Genomic DNA, 21,087 nt, shown 5'->3' with positions numbered 1-21,087 from the left:
TTTTGACAGTAGAAGCTAGGGTTTAAACCTGGTTGATCCTACTTGATCAACTAGTTGCATTTGGATGAGAACAGGGAATATCAATTAACTAGTGATAGGGTTTCTACATTTTATGTGGTCATGGCAATTATTTAGTTGCTATTATTGTTCTATGTTTGAAAAGAAAGTATCATGGTCACATGTTAACTTGGTTTTAGGTTTTAGAACAATTTAAGGTTCATATGAAGTAATGGAGCTAGGGTTTTAAATGGCATTAGGGTTTTAGTATCCCACATAAAATTATGGGTTTGTGTTCTTAATTCAATATGGAACTTAGGGTTTCCTAATTATTAATTAGTTCTTGGATTAATAACTTCATTTGAAAGGTTGAAGTTATTAATAACTTTGAAATAAGAATAATATTGGATTTGACATTTTATTATTTTTACTGAATTTAATAATTAAGGTAATTATTAATTAGGGTTTAAATTTCCCTGATAATGATTTAATAGGATAGCAAATAAAGAAAATTAGTTTTTATGATTTCTTTATTTGCTTAATGGTTTTATTTGATTTATAAATGGTTTCTTAATTTCTGAATTTTTTAATTGTATTTAGAATTAAAGGAAAAGGCTTAATTAACCATTATTAAATAATTGAATTTTTATTAAAAATAAAAATTTCATTTTATATTTTTATTGGATAGAGCTTATCTTTATAAGAATTTTGATATCCGGTTTATATTTTTCTGAGTTATAACGAATTTCTTATAAATCACGTAAAGTTTCAGACAATTATGGAATTTGAAATAGAACAAAAACTACTAAACGTACCCGGGCTACTACTACCTACGGACGCGGACGGTGGGCCTCGGTCCACGTCGGCTGCCACGCGGACGGAGACCGAGGTCAAAATTCACGACGTGGCCAGGAGCTCGGTGACCGGCGGTCTGAGGCGATGGTCGCCGGCGATTCGAGGCGCTAGAGGGCAAGCGACTACGCTCGTTCGATTCAGCATGCGGAGGTGAACTATTTGGTGGCGGCGCCGCCCTCTGATGGTCGCCGGAGTTGCTCCGGCGAGCGCAAACAGCGGCGGTGCAAGGCGGACTACGGCGGGAACGAGCTACGATGCATGCTGGGACCAATTAGGGAGCTTGGGAGATGCGTGAGCTCACCCTCGTTGCGACGAGATGCTCGTGGAGAGGCCGAGGTGGTCGGACGGCGTCGTCACCGTCGACGAAGATGGTGGCCGGGAGCGGAGAAGATGGCTTGGTGAGGTCGATTTAGGACGCGTCGGCTCGATTCCTGGTGCAGGCTTAGCAAGTCGAGGACGGCGGTCCTCATGGCGGTCACGGCGAGGCTCGGGGAGGTCCTCATCGGCGGCTATGGTCGGAGACCGGGTCGAGCTAGGGTTTCGGAAATTGGGGAAAGAAGAAGAACGCGATCGGCGGAGGGCTGTGGCGGGGTATTTATAGGGTCTCCGGCGGTCGTCGTCGAGCGCTCGGTCGACAACGCGCGGCCGGGACGTGTCCCTCTCCATCGCGCCGGCGCCCTCCGCGCGTCGCCGATGGCAGAAGACGAAGACGATGACCTCGTCTTCGGTCTTATCCTTGCGAAGAGGTATCGTTGGGCTGCCATGGGCTGTGCTGGGCTCCAGCTGCTGGGTTGACTCTGGGCTGCTTCTAGGCTTTCCCGGTTGGGCTGCTGCGGCAGGTAAGTCCATCTCTTCTCCCTCTTTTTCTTTTATTTGTTTTCTTTTTCTGTTTTATAATTCTGTTTTGAATTATAATTTGATTTCCTTTCTATTTTGCAGGTCTTGCTTATTTGAACCATACAATTATTAGTACAAGGCACTGCAGATACTTTAAAGATTATTGTGGTGTGTTATAAAATTCAATAGGAATACTAGAGCATAGATTTATTAATTACTATTAGGATTTGAATTGAATAACCATATATGCATTGGTTTGAATATTGCCCTTGGAAATATCCAAATTACTTTTCCAATGATTGTTGATCTTACTTAATGATATATAGAGTTTTATTTGATTTTATCTTGCAAGAAACAATTCCAAAGTAATGTTTATTTATGAATTTCAAATAAGAGAGGGATTGAGATAGCATAATTTCATGTGCTAAAATATCTCTAGGGTTTTAATCTCCTATTTGAGAATGTTGTCACTCGCATTATTTTATGTGAACAATTATTTGTTAGGGTCTTGTAAGGTTTATAATAACCCTATTTCAAGGTTAGCACTGCTATTATATTTTGATACACCATGTAATATCAAGAGTAGATATTACCCTCATCATGGTTGGGTCTTGTTATGAAGATAAGTGTTTGATAATTACACTTATGGTTTTAATTATAAGATGTATCACAATGGTTTTTCTCAGGTTTAATAAGTGAAGCATAAGATTTCATTATTATGCCATACCAGGGTTCTAATGATATTTATATAATGGCCATGGGATTGATTCTCAATTATGGTCTAGGTTCATATTATGATCACCATAGTGATACATAAACTAGGTTTGAGATCTAATTCTGGTTTATGGAATTGGAATGACCTCATATTGCATTTGCTAGGGCTTAATCTCCCCTAACCATGGTATTATGGTTACTTGCTTTATATCTTATGTGCCTCCCTAGTTACTAAGAATTTGAGAATTGGTTTTTACCTTCTACCATGTAACTTCTATTATTATCCTCAATTTATCATTAAAATAACTACATTGATTATAGTTCTTTTTATAGTTAACTTTGGTCTTATGGAGTTATGGTTTCTCACCAAATAAAGTATAGTGTTCAACTCTAAGGTTTTCTTAGGTTCATTAATCTATGGAATATAGATATGGTAGGATTCTACTTATGAGCACCAAGTGATTCACAAGTTAAGGTTGGAATATAAGCATATGGTTGCTTACTAGTGATCTCCCAGTAATTTTATGTGGAAATGAGATCTACTTATCCTATTAGGGTTTATTCTCAGTACCTCAAGTTCTTAGGGTTTATGATCATCACTGAATTAATAATGATCAAGGTTTGGCTTCCTAATGATCTCTCATTAAATGGGGTTCTCACTTCCATGATCAAGTATTGTCTTGATCAGCTAAGGTATAGTACTTATACTTTACTTTCTTGGATGGGACTACTATGGTTGCCTCTAAAGTTTATATCCCAGGAGAATGCCCGAGATATTATGTTAGGATTCTACTCAACAATGATGATATGATCATCTGGTCATAAGAATAGTTCTCTCTCTCAAATCCAGGTGTTGCCTCATCTATTTTTAGTGTAACTCCATAGCTTGAGTTCTCTCATATAGGAATGGTTGATTCTAGGGTTTATGGGGTACTCCTAATATTTATTTAGGTTGCTGAGCTAAAGATTCAATTGTCTATCTTAGTTGGATTATTCCACTCCTTATTTTACTAAGTCATGGATATAGTCTTATTCCACTTGGTATTTGGTGATCTCACCACTTCAAGGTGAAATGGTTTACCTAATACTTTAGTTCAAAGTTTAACATTGATTCTTAAATAGGTAAAGCTAGAATTAGTATGATTGGTCTCTCTCTCATTTGGGAAGGACTTGAATAATACTCTAGGGTTCCTCTTGAAGATGATAATTTGAATACTTGGATGTACATCCAAGGTTTAGCTCAAGGTTTGTTATTGCTTCTCTAATAATTATAATAGAACTCTCACCTCTCTAGGTTTGATGTGTATTAATTATATGGAATAGAGAAATGTATTTCTAGAGTTGATCTCCTTGTTATGTTTCCAAGACTAGAGTAGAATGAATACCATGAGGTTCATGGTAGGATCAAGGATTTGTTTAAGACATGGAAAAGATAAGTGAAGAATGGTTTCTCCATTTATTGTTACTTGATTTCCAATTGAATGAATGTTCATATGTTATGGCAAGGAATATCATGTTGTGATCTTTAATAAGATCAAGTAGTTGATCCTTGATTAATAATTTCTTGTGTTTATTTTACTTCCATTTGATCTAACCCTTTAGATCAAATCATCTCTACCCAAAACAAGGTTTTAACAAAGTCACATTGAGGTTTATAGCGCTTGACTTGATGAGCTACTTCAATTCCACCAAGGTCAAGTGAAACTTCAGTTACTGTGACTGTTTTACTTTAAATCGCGAAAATTCCCCAGATTTTCTATGCATGAATGCAATGCACACAACTGTTTCCTCTAATTTTGTAACCCCACTACCTGGGATATTACAGTCTCTACCCCTTAAACTAAACTTCGTCCTCGAAGTTTGATCTCTCTTACGTTTCCGGAGTGTGGTTCTGACTTATGCAGACTTAACTTTTCTAGAACTCCATGGTGATCTCACTGGATATAATTGAATATATCCCTTGTCCAGATTCTTCCTGGAATCCATTAGTGTTTGACATCAAACAACTATTACTTCCTTTACTTCCATGATTTCCTCAAATATTATAAGCTTGTTTCCTTTCTCATTGAATATTCAATGATTGGGACTTCTTCTTGTCCTGACAGTCTTAATTGAGGACTAATTGGATATCCTTCTCCTATTTGATAAAATAGGTCTTTGTTTTTCCCTTACTACCAAAATTACAGTAATGGTGCTTAATAAAGTACTAACCATGGAAATGGTTGTGATGGTTTATTCCTCTAAGAATGGATTAGACTCACTTAGTCCATCCAATCCTGGATTATGATTGTTACCTCTAACTATTTTGGTTCTTTTTAGGTTCCATGAAAGGAATCTTTCAAATGGACTTTAGTTTTGGTATAGTCAATCTCCTTAGGTCTTTGGTCTTCTTGAGCTTTATTTGGTCTCCTATATTTCCTTCTTCCAACTTCATTAAGCTTAACTTACTTGAGATTTCGTACTTCTGAGTAAATATTACTCCCTTTCTCAAGTTATAGTCCAATCCTTACTTCCTCGAGGTATAAACCTCGGCTTCTGGTCTGACATCCTTCTGAAGTTGTGTCCAATAATCTTATGAAAATAAGATTGAATTTCCTCTCAGTTCAGACCTTCTTCATCCTTTCTCTACTCAAAATATTGAGTTATTGTACATCCAACTCAGTCTTTACTCTACCCCTTAGAGTTTTCTTATGGTCTTCACTTCCTTTTCTTCCAACTATTGGACTTATGATTAGAATATTGGTATAGGTCTTGTTTATAATTTATATTCCTCTAAGGTTTTGCGAAGAAACTTTGTGGTGTATCCACTCGATTGTGGACATCCAATGTGAATCCTTCGACTAAATATTTATATATCTATCTATTTGGTCGATAAGATTTTTATTTGTTCACAAACTTTTGTTACAACTAATTAAATCGTGGACTATTTGTAATACCAACTGATACCAGCTGTGGTTATTATACCAACCGTGGCTATTTGATATCTAAAAATGGATTCTATTATAGGTTCTGATCAACTCGGACGAGACAACTTCTACTTTATCTCGCAGTATTGATCTTATTCCAATTGTGGTCTTCCGATATCGACTATGGTCTTCTTATGTCTGCTATGATTTCATATATCACCTTCCTTCATTCAGGGTTTATTTTGCAAGAAAACCACTAGCCGACACTATGAATATAGTATCCGAAGTGATCTCCTATGCATTCCCTCTTCCATGATGACTTAGGGATCCGCTTGAGCTTCACCATAATCACCATATTTCTTACCTTCATGCTTCTCATGTACTAAAGTACTCCTCCGTTGAGGTAAAGCATGAATGTTCGATTGGCACTTCCTTCGAGTATTGTGATTGCTTCCCACAACTTTGTTTCCTTTATCCGATGAACCTTCATCTTGTCTTCAAAATATACCGAATTCGTCACTTCCTCACACGAATACCATTACCCTCTAGATCTATAGCATTAAGTCGGAACTTGATATTGCAACATGCATTTGCATATCAAAGTCAAACTTCATGTATGGATCTAGTCAAACAATGAAAATCCAATAAAATCCAAGAAGATTCAGCTTTGTGCTTATAATACACATCATTATAAGCCTGAATATAATAGTTGAGTAAAACATCTCTAAACATCAGGCTCTAATGTGTAGTATATAACACCACATAAGATAGGTTTATATCGTGATACTTAGCACGAATTTGTGGATTTCTACTATTTATCTCAACATTTACCTTAATTGCACATTTGCAATGAGATAAACTTGAAACAAAGTGGTCTAGGATAGTTGTGATTGACCTAAAGTTCTTTGGAAGTATTAACTTGGATTCCATTTTGTTGAGGACTACTTCACATGATATGTCTAAGTTCTAACATTGCTACTCTAAACACTTATCTATTTAGGATATAACTCCTATACTTCCAGTGTTTTCTATCATAAACATATGGTTTTGATGTGCTTGGCACACTTCCCATGGTTTTGAAACACCGTTCTTGCACTATTGTTTAGGCTTCTTATTGTTCTCCTCCTAACTGTTTATGATGTTCTATTTCATCACATAATGATTCTCAGGTGACTCTTATATGATTACTATCCCTACCATGTATGTAGACACGTTTTATTCCTATCTCTCTTACTTACCTCCCATGATTGACTCATCATGGTCTATACTACCTAATATCACTTGTTTTTATCACTAACTATCAGTTGTTTTACAAGTTTGGACAATTTACTTACCCATTACTTGTATTAGTTTACACCTTCTAATAAGATATTTTTCTTATATACTTATCTTTATCACTTGGTACTGTTCCTATTTCGTAGTCTGGATAATTCTTACTTAACCATTACATGTGTTGGTACACATCTTCCAATAGGATATCTTCCTTATGGTTGTATCCTCTCTTTGGACTACCATGCATTGTATACCAACTATGATCTACTCATCTATTGTTTTAAGGACTTATTGATGTGCTACATGTTTTGGATTAGCTAACTAACTTCACTTAGGAAGGATAGGTAGGAAATGTTGACTCAAGTGTGTCAGGATTATTCTCAAGTGAATATCCATCTCAAGTCATAAGAAGTATTTGGTTTACCTAGGACAACTTCCTATAGACACTACCAATCCTATAGGTCTCCTTTAAAGGGTTTTAATCCTAAGGTCAAAGCATTTGCTCTGATACCAACTGTGGTGACCCGGCATACCACTGCATGGTGTAGTATGCAAGTCCGATATAACACCAATGAAACACCGTTCCACTAGTATTATATCGCTCGAGTGGTACAACAGAAACATATGCGGGTCCAAGGTATGTCTATAGAATTACATCACAGACTCTGTTACATAAGATCATCACAGCCTCCTACTTTACAATGAGGTAAAACTGCAAATAAACTCCAGAAGAACGACTCGTAGTCTAATCCTATCACGAACTCTATTTGTAGAGTATTTGACTAGCTATAGGGCTATGAATAGATTCTAGCTAAATAGGAGCTAGGTTTAGGAAGCTAGTTCCCTTCTATAGCTAAACTAGGTTTTCTCCTTGATGTATGTGGTATCTGACTCTTCTGACGGGATCCTGTCTCGTGAAGTAGTTGTTGACTCCTCGGCCTTCGAGTTGCACTCGTAGATCCTCCTTCGATGCCTCCATATCTAAGCAGGGGATTTAAGAGTGGGATGAGTACGAGCGTACTCAACAAGTTCATTATAGGAAAGAGGTGTTTAATGCACTAGCTACGGCATTAGACTAGAAAGTCTAATACCAATGCAAGTTTTTATAACCATTTCTTCAAAGGGTTGCTTTTATTCAGAAGAACTATGTCCGTCAGCCTTCACCGGTTTACTAGAACTTCATGGAGCTCCTTTCCGGCCGCGTTCGCGAGTTCCATATCCCGAACAGGGAGTGACAGGTCACGGTTCTTTACACTCTGCAGAGGTGTGTTGCTTTACCCATAAGAGATCTTAACCTTGGTGCCAACCGAGCTATAGTTCTCGTCCACACTTCCTTTGGTGTGAGGCCCGGTATAAGGTCTAGCCAATCATGTTCCTCCGCTACCTCGAACACCCACCCTTTGTTGCATGCGCCGACCCTGGGTCCACGTCGGTCCCATTATTCCCGTAATTTCAGGGTGGACCCCGACCACGACAACAGATGCTTGGGCTCTTACCATACACTCCTACGCCGGTGGCTGCAACCCATCATAGACCGCATTACCGTGGGGAATTAGAATGGGATCCCCACCCTCCGGTTGTTCCGCAAGACACAACCGCTACGGCAAGCAATGCTTTACCGTGGGGAATTAGAATGGGATCCCCACCCTCCGGTTGTTCCGCCAGACACAACTGCTACGGTAAGCGCATCCGTTGATGAACGAGAGGTGGAAACACTTTTGACTACTCCGTCCCACTCCGGATCTTATGGTTAACACGGGTATTACGGCACAAGAATCACTGGCGACATTTGTTGTTTAATCCTAGATGGATATAAACCCATGCAATGGAACCTCCACCATATCAACACAATCCATGGTTCCATTGCCCACCACATAGTCATATTCATAGTTATGAAAGTAGTGGTTTTGATTTTTGTGCAATAGTGATAACCATAATACTTTGCAAGTAATTTGATAAAAATACTCAAATGACATGAGCAAGTGATGAACTTGCCTTTCTTGACTGCAAGATTATGCAGGCAAGTCTTCGATACGCAGTAACTCCAAATTCTGAAATAGCATCATCGTCCGGTAAGGACGATGTTTAAAAGATTGGCAAGGATGCAATAATGCATAAGAATGAGATGCAATCGCTCTAAGCGTGTCCTAACCCCCGATGATTTAGGATTAGTGAGTTGTAATGATTGGTTCAGGGTGTGTTGCACTTTTAGAGTGATTCACAAACAAGGTTCTTATTCAGGGTTGTGTTGTTTTAGAATTATAAGCAGTGTGGCAAAATGAATAGTAACAATCATACACAACCAGGAATAGTAGATTTGTATAATAAGTAAAGAGCAGTTGTCAATTTTAAGTCCTATAATACATGGTTGATGATTACTTATTATATAATTCAAAAGAATAACTTTTGAAGAACATGTTCTTTGATCAAGAACAATTATGATAATTTAGTTGGTGGGATTCTATGGTTGTCTGTGGTTTCATCTAGTTTATGGAGTAGATATTAGATGGATCCCAACAAGGTTGGATTCATCAACATCTAGGAGTCGGTAAGGTTGAGTTAAGCCTAGGCCTTCTAAGCAATTATTTATACAAGGTGGCTATCAAGATTGGTTTATTTTGCTAGTGATAGCTGGCTAGGGTTTATAGGTCCTTGTAAGCAGGGTTGATGATGATCCCTTATTTACTTCAAAAGAATAACTTTTGAAGAACATACTTCTTAAATAATAAGAAGTATATCAATTAGGGTTGAGGTTGTCTAGGTTTTGTCATTTGATCCACTAAGTAAGGAATGATTGGCTCCTAAATAGGATGGTTCATAATTATGAAGTATTGGTAGGGTTCAGTGGACTATGATTATGTAAAGATAAATTTTGGGCCTAGATGCTATTGGGGTTCATCATAATGGTGTGATGCTAAGCATGGATGAATAAGGATGATGGTTTTGACAGTAGAAGCTAGGGTTTAAACCTGGTTGATCCTACTTGATCAACTAGTTGCATTTGGATGAGAACATGGGAATATCAATTAACTAGTGATAGGGTTTCTACATTTTATGTGGTCATGGCAATTATTTAGTTGCTATTATTGTTCTATGTTTGAAAAGAAAGTATCATGGTCACATGTTAACTTGGTTTTAGGTTTTAGAAGCAATTTAAGGTTCATATGAAGTAATGGAGCTAGGGTTTTAAATGGCATTAGGGTTTTAGTATCCCACATAAAATTATGGGTTTGTGTTCTTAATTCAATATGGAACTTAGGGTTTCCTAATTATTAATTAGTTCTTGGATTAATAACTTCATTTGAAAGGTTGAAGTTATTAATAACTTTGAAATAAGAATAATATTGGATTTGACATTTTATTATTTTTACTTGAATTTAATAATTAAGGTAATTATTAATTAGGGTTTAAATTTCCCTGATAATGATTTAATAGGATAGCAAATAAAGAAAATTAGTTTTTATGATTTCTTTATTTGCTTAATGGTTTTATTTGATTTATAAATGGTTTCTTAATTTCTGAATTTTTTAATTGTATTTAGAATTAAAGGAAAAGGCTTAATTAACCATTATTAAATAATTGAATTTTTATTAAAAATAAAAATTTCATTTTATATTTTTATTGGATAGAGCTTATCTTTATAAGAATTTTGATATCTGGTTTATATTTTTCTGAGTTATAACGAATTTCTTATAAATCTGTAAAGTTTCAGCAATTATGGAATTTGAAATAGAACAAAAACTACTAAACGTACCCGGGCTACTACTACCTACAGACGCAGACAGGTGGGCCTCGGTCCACGTCGGCTGCCACGCGGACGGAGACCAGGTCAAAATTCACGACGTGGCCAGGAGCTCGGTGACCGGCGGTCTGAGGCGATGGTCGCCGGCGATTCGAGGCGCTAGAGGGCAAGCGACTACGCTCGTTCGATTCAGCATGCGGAGGTGAACTATTTGGTGGCGGCGCCGCCCTCTGATGGTCGCCGGAGTTGCTCCGGCGAGCGCAAACAGCGGCGGTGCAAGGCGGACTACGGCGGGAACGAGCTACGATGCATGCTGGGACCAATTAGGGAGCTTGGGAGATGCGTGAGCTCACCCTCGTTGCGACGAGATGCTCAGGAGAGGCTGAGGTGGTCGGACGGCGTCGTCACCGTCGACGAAGATGGTGGCCGGGAGCGGAGAAGATGGCTTGGTGAGGTCGATTTAGGACGCGTCGGCTCGATTCCTGGTGCAGGCTTAGCAAGTCGAGGACGGCGGTCCTCATGGCGGTCACGGCGAGGCTCGGGGAGGTCCTCATCGGCGGCTATGGTCGGAGACCGGGTCGAGCTAGGGTTTCGGAAATTGGGGAAAGAAGAAGAACGCGATCGGCGGAGGCTGTGGCGGGGTATTTATAGGGTCTCCGGCGGTCGTCGTCGAGCGCTCGGTCAGCAACGGCGGCCGGGACGTGTCCCTCTCCATCGCGCTGGCGCCCTCCCGCGCGTCGCCGATGGCAAAGACGAAGACGATGACCTCGTCTTCGGTCTTATCCTTGCGAAGAGGTATGCTGGGCTGCCATGGGCTGTGCTGGGCTCCAGCTGCTGGGTTGACTCTGGGCTGCTTCTAGGCTTTCCCGGTTGGGCTGCTGCGGCAGGTAAGTCCATCTCTTCTCCCTCTTTTTCTTTTATTTGTTTTCTTTTTCTGTTTTATAATTCTGTTTTGAATTATAATTTGATTTCCTTTCTATTTTGCAGGTCTTGCTTATTTGAACCATACAATTATTAGTACAAGGCACTGCAGATACTTTAAAGATTATTGTGGTGTGTTATAAAATTCAATAGGAATACTAGAGCATAGATTTATTAATTACTATTAGGATTTGAATTGAATAACCATATATGCATTGGTTTGAATATTGCCCTTGGAAATATCCAAATTACTTTTCCAATGATTGTTGATCTTACTTAATGATATATAGAGTTTTATTTGATTTTATCTTGCAAGAAACAATTCCAAAGTAATGTTTATTTATGAATTTCAAATAAGAGAGGGATTGAGATAGCATAATTTCATGTGCTAAAATATCTCTAGGGTTTTAATCTCCTATTTGAGAATGTTGTCACCTGCATTATTTTATGTGAACAATTATTTGTTAGGGTCTTGTAAGGTTTATAATAACCCTATTTCAAGGTTAGCACTGCTATTATATTTTGATACACCATGTAATATCAAGAGTAGATATTACCCTCATCATGGTTGGGTCTTGTTATGAAGATAAGTGTTTGATAATTACACTTATGGTTTTAATTATAAGATGTATCACAATGGTTTTTCTCAGGTTTAATAAGTGAAGCATAAGATTTCATTATTATGCCATACCAGGGTTCTAATGATATTTATATAATGGCCATGGGATTGATTCTCAATTATGGTCTAGGTTCATATTATGATCACCATAGTGATACATAAACTAGGTTTGAGATCTAATTCTGGTTTATGGAATTGGAATGACCTCATATTGCATTTGCTAGGGCTTAATCTCCCCTAACCATGGTATTATGGTTACTTGCTTTATATCTTATGTGCCTCCCTAGTTACTAAGAATTTGAGAATTGGTTTTTACCTTCTACCATGTAACTTCTATTATTATCCTCAATTTATCATTAAAATAACTACATTGATTATAGTTCTTTTTATAGTTAACTTTGGTCTTATGGAGTTATGGTTTCTCACCAAATAAAGTATAGTGTTCAACTCTAAGGTTTTCTTAGGTTCATTAATCTATGGAATATAGATATGGTAGGATTCTACTTATGAGCACCAAGTGATTCACAAGTTAAGGTTGGAATATAAGCATATGGTTGCTTACTAGTGATCTCCCAGTAATTTTATGTGGAAATGAGATCTACTTATCCTATTAGGGTTTATTCTCAGTACCTCAAGTTCTTAGGGTTTATGATCATCACTGAATTAATAATGATCAAGGTTTGGCTTCCTAATGATCTCTCATTAAATGGGGTTCTCACTTCCATGATCAAGTATTGTCTTGATCAGCTAAGGTATAGTACTTATACTTTACTTTCTTGGATGGGACTACTATGGTTGCCTCTAAAGTTTATATCCCAGGAGAATGCCTGAGATATTATGTTAGGATTCTACTCAACAATGATGATATGATCATCTGGTCATAAGAATAGTTCTCTCTCTCAAATCCAGGTGTTGCCTCATCTATTTTTAGTGTAACTCCATAGCTTGAGTTCTCTCATATAGGAATGGTTGATTCTAGGGTTTATGGGGTACTCCTAATATTTATTTAGGTTGCTGAGCTAAAGATTCAATTGTCTATCTTAGTTGGATTATTCCACTCCTTATTTTACTAAGTCATGGATATAGTCTTATTCCACTTGGTATTTGGTGATCTCACCACTTCAAGGTGAAATGGTTTACCTAATACTTTAGTTCAAAGTTTAACATTGATTCTTAAATAGGTAAAGCTAGAATTAGTATGATTGGTCTCTCTCTCATTTGGGAAGGACTTGAATAATACTCTAGGGTTCCTCTTGAAGATGATAATTTGAATACTTGGATGTACATCCAAGGTTTAGCTCAAGGTTTGTTATTGCTTCTCTAATAATTATAATAGAACTCTCACCTCTCTAGGTTTGATGTGTATTAATTATATGGAATAGAGAAATGTATTTCTAGAGTTGATCTCCTTGTTATGTTTCCAAGACTAGAGTAGAATGAATACCATGAGGTTCATGGTAGGATCAAGGATTTGTTTAAGACATGGAAAAGATAAGTGAAGAATGGTTTCTCCATTTATTGTTACTTGATTTCCAATTGAATGAATGTTCATATGTTATGGCAAGGAATATCATGTTGTGATCTTTAATAAGATCAAGTAGTTGATCCTTGATTAATAATTTCTTGTGTTTATTTTACTTCCATTTGATCTAACCCTTTAGATCAAATCATCTCTACCCAAAACAAGGTTTTAACAAAGTCACATTGAGGTTTATAGCGCTTGACTTGATGAGCTACTTCAATTCCACCAAGGTCAAGTGAAACTTCGATTCATTGTGATCTGTTTTACTTTAAATCGCGAAAATTCCCCAGATTTTCTATGCATGAATGCAATGCACACAACTGTTTCCTCTAATTTTGTAACCCCACTACCTGGGATATTACAGAAACACTCACAGATGGTGATGAAAATGGCGAGGTGAAGAATTGAGTTCGGCGTCAGCTACCAAAGCTAGATGCCGTAGGAAAAAAGGAGGCAGCGGAGAAACTCTTGGGATGGGAGAGATAACCCACGGTACAAAAAGGCAGCAAACATCAGTACGAACCCAGCAGGAGGCTTGGGGCGAGATTCCGAACCTGGAAAGCAAATGTCCTTCTTGTTGCTGGAGATCAGCCCCAAGCGACGCATCTTGTTCCTCACGCTTCATTATGGAGTACGTCGTCCAGTAACACTGGAGGGCCTTGGCTACGGCATCCGCGGCGTTGGAGGATCTTGGCGTGGCGATTTGGGCCGGTGGCACTGGCGGCGGCGATGGACAACACGTCGGCCTTCTTCTTCCCCATGGCGCCGAAATTTCTTCTCGTTGCTTTGGAAGCTCCGGTGTGGTTGCAATGGCGAGTAGAGGATGAAGCAAGAAGATGAACAAGTGAGCGGTGAAGGGGCGAATTAACCCCTATCTCTATTTGTAAAGAGCTTTGGCCCTCGATTTTGGCCATTAGATCCATTCCACTAAAAATTAGGATAGATCTGGCCCTACACGTGTCACAAGGGGAGAGAAAACGGCGGCCCACTACCCCCACTACGCACGAGGATCAATGAAATGTCTCGATCAACGTGCAACATCCAGTCTTTTCCAAACTAACCACCCAGACATGGGTCGGGCCCACTAGGTCACGTCTCCTCAGTTGCCGCAGCAGTTGCCACGCTGCTGATGACATCATCAAAACTATCGACTCCCCCCATGGTGGAGCACCCAATATAATTCAGAACCCGAAGAAATCTACAGTATTCGACTCAGCTGTTTACAGCCTATGCCTATGCATCCACAGGCTTGGGTGCTACTCCCATCGGGAGCGCTAGCCGCGCACCCGATAAAAAAGATTGAAGCCTCGTCGACAGTAACAAACTTAGCAGTTTCAACTCCTACAATCAAGGGAGAAATGGGCCCGGAGGTTCTTCGAGTGACTCGAAGGTTTCTTCTTAATTACGGACCCAGAGGTTCCAGTGATCCAGGTTCGAGCCCGGGGACTCGAATCTGTGTAGGGTAACGCAGTTTTGCTCTGGCAGATAACCAGTCTCAATATATTGAGTAAATCTGGGATCGTTACTCCGTCTCTTACGCATGCTCAACTCTTCGAGGATTACCAAGTTTGCATCTTTTGATGACCCGATGGATTGAAAAGTATCGGCTGATGGCAACTTTAGTCCCTGCCGGAAGCTTCGCTTCAGCCAGTTACTCGGGGGCTACCGATGTGGGAATTACCCCTCGGGTACCCGACATTGCCCTACCTCCTTTGGCCGAACAAGGGGCCCATCTGGAGTGCCGCAGCCCAAGAAGGTCCAAGGCGTTGGTTGCGCGGTGGAAAGATTGAAGGTGACGGTTTATTGAAGTACAAGGCAATGAGAGATTCACATATCGAAAGATTAGATAGACTCTTCTGTATTGTAACCGAATTCGGGCAGGACTCTCGAGACATGGGCCTCCTATACAAAGGCTAGGGGAGGGCCTGCCGGAGCTCTCTCTCTCTCAACTCTCACGCACACACCTAACCCTAGAAACCTTGCCTCTCGGCAAGATCACCATCAGGTAGTCCTTCGGCTGCCCCATTGTAATGGATATCCCCCATAATCAAGATCAGACATGTAGGACGTAAGGGTATTACCTCTACGAGGGCCCCGAACCTGGGTAAATCTCGATCCCCGCTTGCCTGGTATCCGATGTCTTGTGCTAACATGTAGGCTTCCACTAACCCTAAGCCCCTCATGTTGGGCATTGCCGAGGATTCACCTCGTCAGTTGTCCTAGGGTTCCTCCTGTGTGAAGATGGAGACCTTCCTGAGGCCGGTCCTTGTTGATCTGGTTGGCGTGGTGAGTTCCGGAAAGCTCCGCCGGCGAATGTAACAGTGCAACTTATCCCTAGAGTTTGTTGGATCGGGTGGTATTCGGTCATGCGCACCCATTCTTTTATTGCGACATTTTGGTTTTGGAAGGAGCGGCGAGAAGTTTGTTCTTTCTTGCCATTAGGTGACATTTTGATCCATGGTGAAGTTAGAGATGGATAATATCATGAAGGTCGGATTTGACGACTAACAGTGGAGGTTCGACTCTCTACGTTGTTGACAGACTTGCTTGGTGTTCTGGGTTTCGCAACAGTAGTATGTAAGTGAGGGTGGCAGCACAAGTGAAGTTTAGAGTCTTACCTTTCAGGGTGAAAATTCATGGTCTGACCTTAATTGGTTATGCATGGCAATGACCTTATTGAAAGCATTATTTTAAGAGCGGAGACTATCTGCAGGGTGAAAATCTAAGATCTTTAATCGGGCGACAACAATGCTTGTACACTGTCATGGAGGCACCGCTTTTGGAGAGTCTGGAGTCCAAGTGTTGCCTTGTTGGTGGTTGTAGTGTTGCTGTTAGGGCTGAAATACCATAGAGGAATTTTATTATTTTAGTTTTTTTTTCTTTGGCTGGGTGCATCCGTGCTGCCATTAGGGTATTACGTTGTTACAGAGGCTGGATGTAATTGCTATCTCTCGATGTTAATATATTTCCTTTATCAAAAAAGGAGAAAAAAAGATAAAATAGTATACTTCCTCCTCTAATCCAAATTAAGTAACTCCACTTTGTCTAGATTCGAATGAATCTTATTAAGTTTTTAAACTAAATGCATGCGTATGGAAATAAAATGAAGTCAATTAATTTGAATAGGAGGGAGTAGGAAAATCGTTGTCTGCCCGGACTGTTTAGTGAAATATTTGAGAATATGTGGTTTTGCCCTCGTCTCCATTTACGGGATCTGCTTTCCACGACCTATTTTGAGTCATTTTGCGTTTGCCCGTGGCTTGTATACAGAGATTGAGATATGCGGGGTCCGCTGCAGATGCTCTAATAAAACGGGTGCTCCCCATTGTCAGCTTGAGGCATCGCCCCACTCTACGCCAGATCCACAGCGTTCTCTTCTTCCAGGAGAGGGGAACGACGGTGGATGCTCAGTACCAGATGGACGCCGACTACCGCGGGCGCGGGGCCTTAAGGAGGCCGATCTTAGAGGACGGTGATGCAGTGCAAGTAAGCTGTAGTATCGATAAGAGATCGAGGAGGCTTGCGTTTTGCGTGCTCGCTGACATGACAACGCCCGATTCAAAGGCCAATTGCGTCTTGCGTCTAATTTTGAGCTCTTACTTGTCACGCCAGGTGTCTTGTGAGAATCGGGGCTCGGAAGCGCGGGAGCACGAGCTAGCCAGTCACTGTTCTGATAAGGCACTTAAAGTCATCTTGTGTGAGTGCCTATGAATTGCATAATTCGTCAGTCTTATAGAGTTCCAAACTTACAATTACCATTAGTACTCGAGTAGCATTTCGATTTCTTTTTCCTATGTTTATGAATTGAATTGGTCCATTCGAGATGTTGCTCCTGCCAGTCCTGCAGTTCCTGGAGGTCACTGCGTTCTACGGGGTGTACCTCAGCTTGATCGTGTATCTCCAAGACGTTCTCCATGGCGACAGTGCTTCCAATGTGGCGAGCGTGAACCTCTGGGCTGGAGTCAGCTTCTTCATGCCTCTGCTCGGCGCCACCGTGGCTGACTCCTGCTGGGGAAAGTACACGACGGTGCTGATCGGCTACTCCATTGCTTGCGTGGTAAGTGATGATCTGCACTAAAATCAGCCGACTCCACTCTGCTTCTCTGACGAGCTACTGGAAGGAAATTAACAGGGAATAGCCATGGTCACAACGTCAGCTACACTGCCGTCTCTGAGTCCGTCGCTGTGTGCGTACTGTGCACCGGCCACTCTCATCCAGAAGCTGCTCTTCTTTTCCGGCATATACATGTGCGGCGTCGGACTCGGCGGGGCCAAGGCTGTTTTCATGTCATTCGCGGCGGAGCAGTTCGAGGACAAGGACGATGACGGCAAGAAAGCTCAGGCATCCTACTTCGGCTCGTACTACGCGGTGGGCAACATGGGCGTGCTCACCGCTGGGACACTGGTGGTTTGGGTCCAGGACAAGGTGAGCTGGGCGATCGGCTATGGCATCTGCGGGTTGATCGTGGCGGTCGCTGTCGTCGGCATCGCCGCCACGGCGCCCATGTACCGGATGCTGCCTTCCATGGGCAGCCCGTGGAAAGGAGTGCTCCAAGTGCTCTGCGCGCTATCTCGCAAGGTAAAACTGAAGGTACCCGATGATGCCACCCAACTGTACGAGGAGGAGGATGTCAAGAACCCGCTTCTGCATCCTGTGCACGAACGACTGCAGCACACCGACCAGTTCAGGTACAATTTTAGGATCGAGTGGCATGAAACGAATCTAGTGAATTTCTTCAGACTAACAAACGTGCTCTCCGAGCGACTGTGCACCAGGTTCTTGGACAAGGCTGCCATTATCACGGATGAGGACCTGGATCAGGACGGCAACCGGCCATGGAGGCTGTGCACGGTGACGCGGGTGGAGGAGCTTAAGACCCTGCTGCGGCTGATCCCGATATGGCTTACCTCGGCCGTGTACTTCGTCGCCAACACACAGGCGCAGACCACGTTCGTGCAGCAGGGCACCAAGACGGACTCCCAGATCCCGGCCGCGTCGCTGACGTCCATTGAAACGGTTTGTGCCGTCGCCTTCGTCGCGCTCTACAACAGTGCCTTGACGAAGCCGGCCTGGCGCCTCACGGCGCTTCAGCTCATGGGGCTCGGGCACGCGACGGCGGTCGTCGCGGTGGCTGTGGCTGCGTGCACCGAGGCGCGCAGGCTGCGGATGGCCGAGGATCATCAGCTTATGGGGATAGCGTGGCTGCTGCCGCAGTACGTGGTGATGGCGGTCTCGGATGCGTCCCACTCCGTGGGGCAGCTGGACTTCTTCTACGACCAGTCGCCGGAGACGATGAAGGGCGTGTCGACGGCGTTCTACTTCGTGTCCCTGTCGCTGGGAAATCTGATCAACTCGCAGCTAGTGATTCTAGTCGCGTCCGTCACAGCGGCAGGAGGCGGGACCGGCTGGTTTCCACCGGAACTGGATGATGGGCACCTAGATTACTACTTCGTGCTTCTTGTCGCCATTACTGTGGTGAACTTTGCTGTTTTTTTGGCCCTCGCCAAGAACTACACGCCCAGGAGAGTCTATTTGGCACTCAATTCGTCATAAGTGGAATTTTCTTCCAAGCACAAATGACACATGTATACTCGATTGTTGCCTATTTCATCAGAAGTCGAATTCTTACATTAATTTATACTGTATATACATGTCTTTTATATGCAATTTACAATGTGTATCCATGTAATTTACATGTATATATTAAGGTAGCTAGAGTCGGAATTCTGAGTCGGATCGATTTTCCTCCCACATAATCAATTCATATAATCCAGTATCCTACCATACTTACTCACTGAATATCATTTTTATCACACTTAAAATTTGTGCAATGGTATAATGGACATAAAAATACGAATTCATATTTTCTAGCAATAACCATGTAGCGACAAATAATTTAGGCACTGGGAGGTAAATAAAGGGTAATGAAGCATGTGACAAAGGCTTGAGATGTTTAAGTAGTATAATGTAGTATCCTTCTATGGTTAAGTCGACGGGAAATATAAATATAATGAGTTAGTAGAATCAGAAAAATACATAAAAGGATCGGAATTCTACACATTGCATAAGAGTATGTGAGATTGAGACTCAACATGGATTCTACCTGAGCGGGATTTGGATCGCCATGGTGTGGTATGATCGTCAAATCGTAGGATTTCAGGAGTAGGATTGAGATTTTGACTATCTTGGTATATGTACATGTCAAAAATATATGTACAGCGTAAACAGGTTGTAATTTGTACAAAATATGGAATTAACACTGAAAAACCAAGTGGCCCAATAGACAAAAATCGAGAGTTAAGGAATAAAAAACATCTGATTGACAAATAGCAAAACCGTAGATAATCGGTTAATTAAACTTCCATTGTTTTAAACTGCACATGTTGTATATATGAACTAGTAGGTGACCGCACATTTGGGCGACTAGATTTACTATATTATGTATAATGTTATATTTTTCTTAAGTGCTTTTTAAAACTATGAGATGAAGTGTGTTATATGTGGAATTTCTAAATTACAGTAAACCATCTAACAAAAAAATATCATGAATAGACATAGCTTGGGCCCGCATTGCTACAAAAGTATCATAGAAAATTTATCGGGTTCTCATCTCCCTATAAAGTTAGCCCACTACAAGATTGCAACCTACTAGATGAGTAAGCGCGCTTCGCCACGCCGCTTACATTGGTTCGTCACATAGCATGGCTGGTGCGGAGTATTCATGGGTGCTTCAAACATGCCATAATTCAGAACAGAAGAGGAAATGTAAGGTAGTTTTGGATGAGGCATTACATGAGGAAACTGATTCGGATTTGCTTTGCACGGAGGGTCATATAAGTGGGTTATAGGGCTTTAAAGAATAGATAGTTTACCTTCAGCTCCTCGTGGGTTCGACACTCAAATACTTATTGAACTGTAGTACGGTGATCCTTGCACTTGAGGGTTATCAACTGCTAGTATTTTGGCCTCACCCGTGTCCCACCAGCAAAATATATTTAAAGCGAGCGGGGCAAAGGGACACACGACCGATATGGGCATAGCAGTCGCTTGCCTCCATTGGTGCGCACAGCGGGAACTTCTGAACATGAGTGCAGCCGAGGCCCACTTGGTAGTCGCATGCCCTACTCTGCTCTCCGTTACCGGTATGAGCACACCACTCGCGTATGTGTCTTCGGCCCGTGACAAATAAAATCAGTTGCTTCAGTTTAGATGGGTGCGCTTCCAATAAGCCTACCCCCCCCCCCCCATATCGTGCCCCAGGACATTTTCTCTTTCCGCCCGCATCGACGCCTTAGTCCTCACCACCATCGATCTGCTGCGCCGCTGCCTTGGTGAGTGCCACGCCGCTGTTTCTCCCTATAAAAATTGTTAGTTAATTCAGATGGATACATATGGTTACGAATTATTTAGTCGGTTCTCCACACCGCCGCCGCCTCGATGAGTGCTAGCCGACGCCGTCTTGGTTAGAAAATGTATGTCATATATGAAGTGGTAGTTATATGTTGTCGTTGTGTACGATTTTGTAGTTTATTTAGATGACATTGCTAGTTTATTCCCACGTCGTTGTCTACTTGTTTTTTAGATAAAAGGCAACTTTATTGCCCAACTTTAACTTAATAAAGCCAAGGTATCACATAGGATTACGAGTACAACAATGTTGCGGCATACAACTTCGCCAAATAAGGTAGGAAAAGGAAAAAC

General features: G+C 41.3%; 1 protein-coding gene across 1 annotated transcript; it reads left to right on the top strand.

Annotated features, from left to right (window-relative positions):
- The first annotated feature begins 16,735 nt into the window (after window positions 1-16,735).
- On the top strand, window positions 16,736-19,031 carry LOC124676999 (protein NRT1/ PTR FAMILY 8.5-like). Its single transcript, XM_047213008.1, has 5 exons — window positions 16,736-16,871; window positions 16,998-17,082; window positions 17,225-17,442; window positions 17,518-18,074; window positions 18,162-19,031. The coding sequence occupies exons 1-5, from the start codon at window positions 16,803-16,805 to the stop codon at window positions 18,937-18,939; spliced, it is 1,707 nt and encodes a 568-aa protein (XP_047068964.1). The 5' UTR covers window positions 16,736-16,802; the 3' UTR covers window positions 18,940-19,031.
- The last annotated feature ends 2,056 nt before the right edge of the window (window positions 19,032-21,087 follow it).

Source organism: Lolium rigidum, chromosome 7 (assembly GCF_022539505.1).
Source record: "Lolium rigidum isolate FL_2022 chromosome 7, APGP_CSIRO_Lrig_0.1, whole genome shotgun sequence".
Classification (NCBI taxonomy): Eukaryota; Viridiplantae; Streptophyta; class Magnoliopsida; order Poales; family Poaceae; genus Lolium; species Lolium rigidum.
This window is presented reverse-complemented; position numbering and strand designations above follow the sequence as displayed.

Bases quoted from the DNA above. Each gene is read 5' to 3' on its own strand.
- LOC124676999 (XM_047213008.1), top strand. From the start codon at position 16,803: ATGGACGCCGACTACCGCGGGCGCGGGGCCTTAAGGAGGCCGATCTTA. The intron at 17,443-17,517 runs GTAAGTGATGAT...GGAAATTAACAG, and splicing joins GCTACTCCATTGCTTGCGTG to GGAATAGCCATGGTCACAAC. The intron at 18,075-18,161 runs GTACAATTTTAG...ACTGTGCACCAG, and splicing joins CAGCACACCGACCAGTTCAG to GTTCTTGGACAAGGCTGCCA.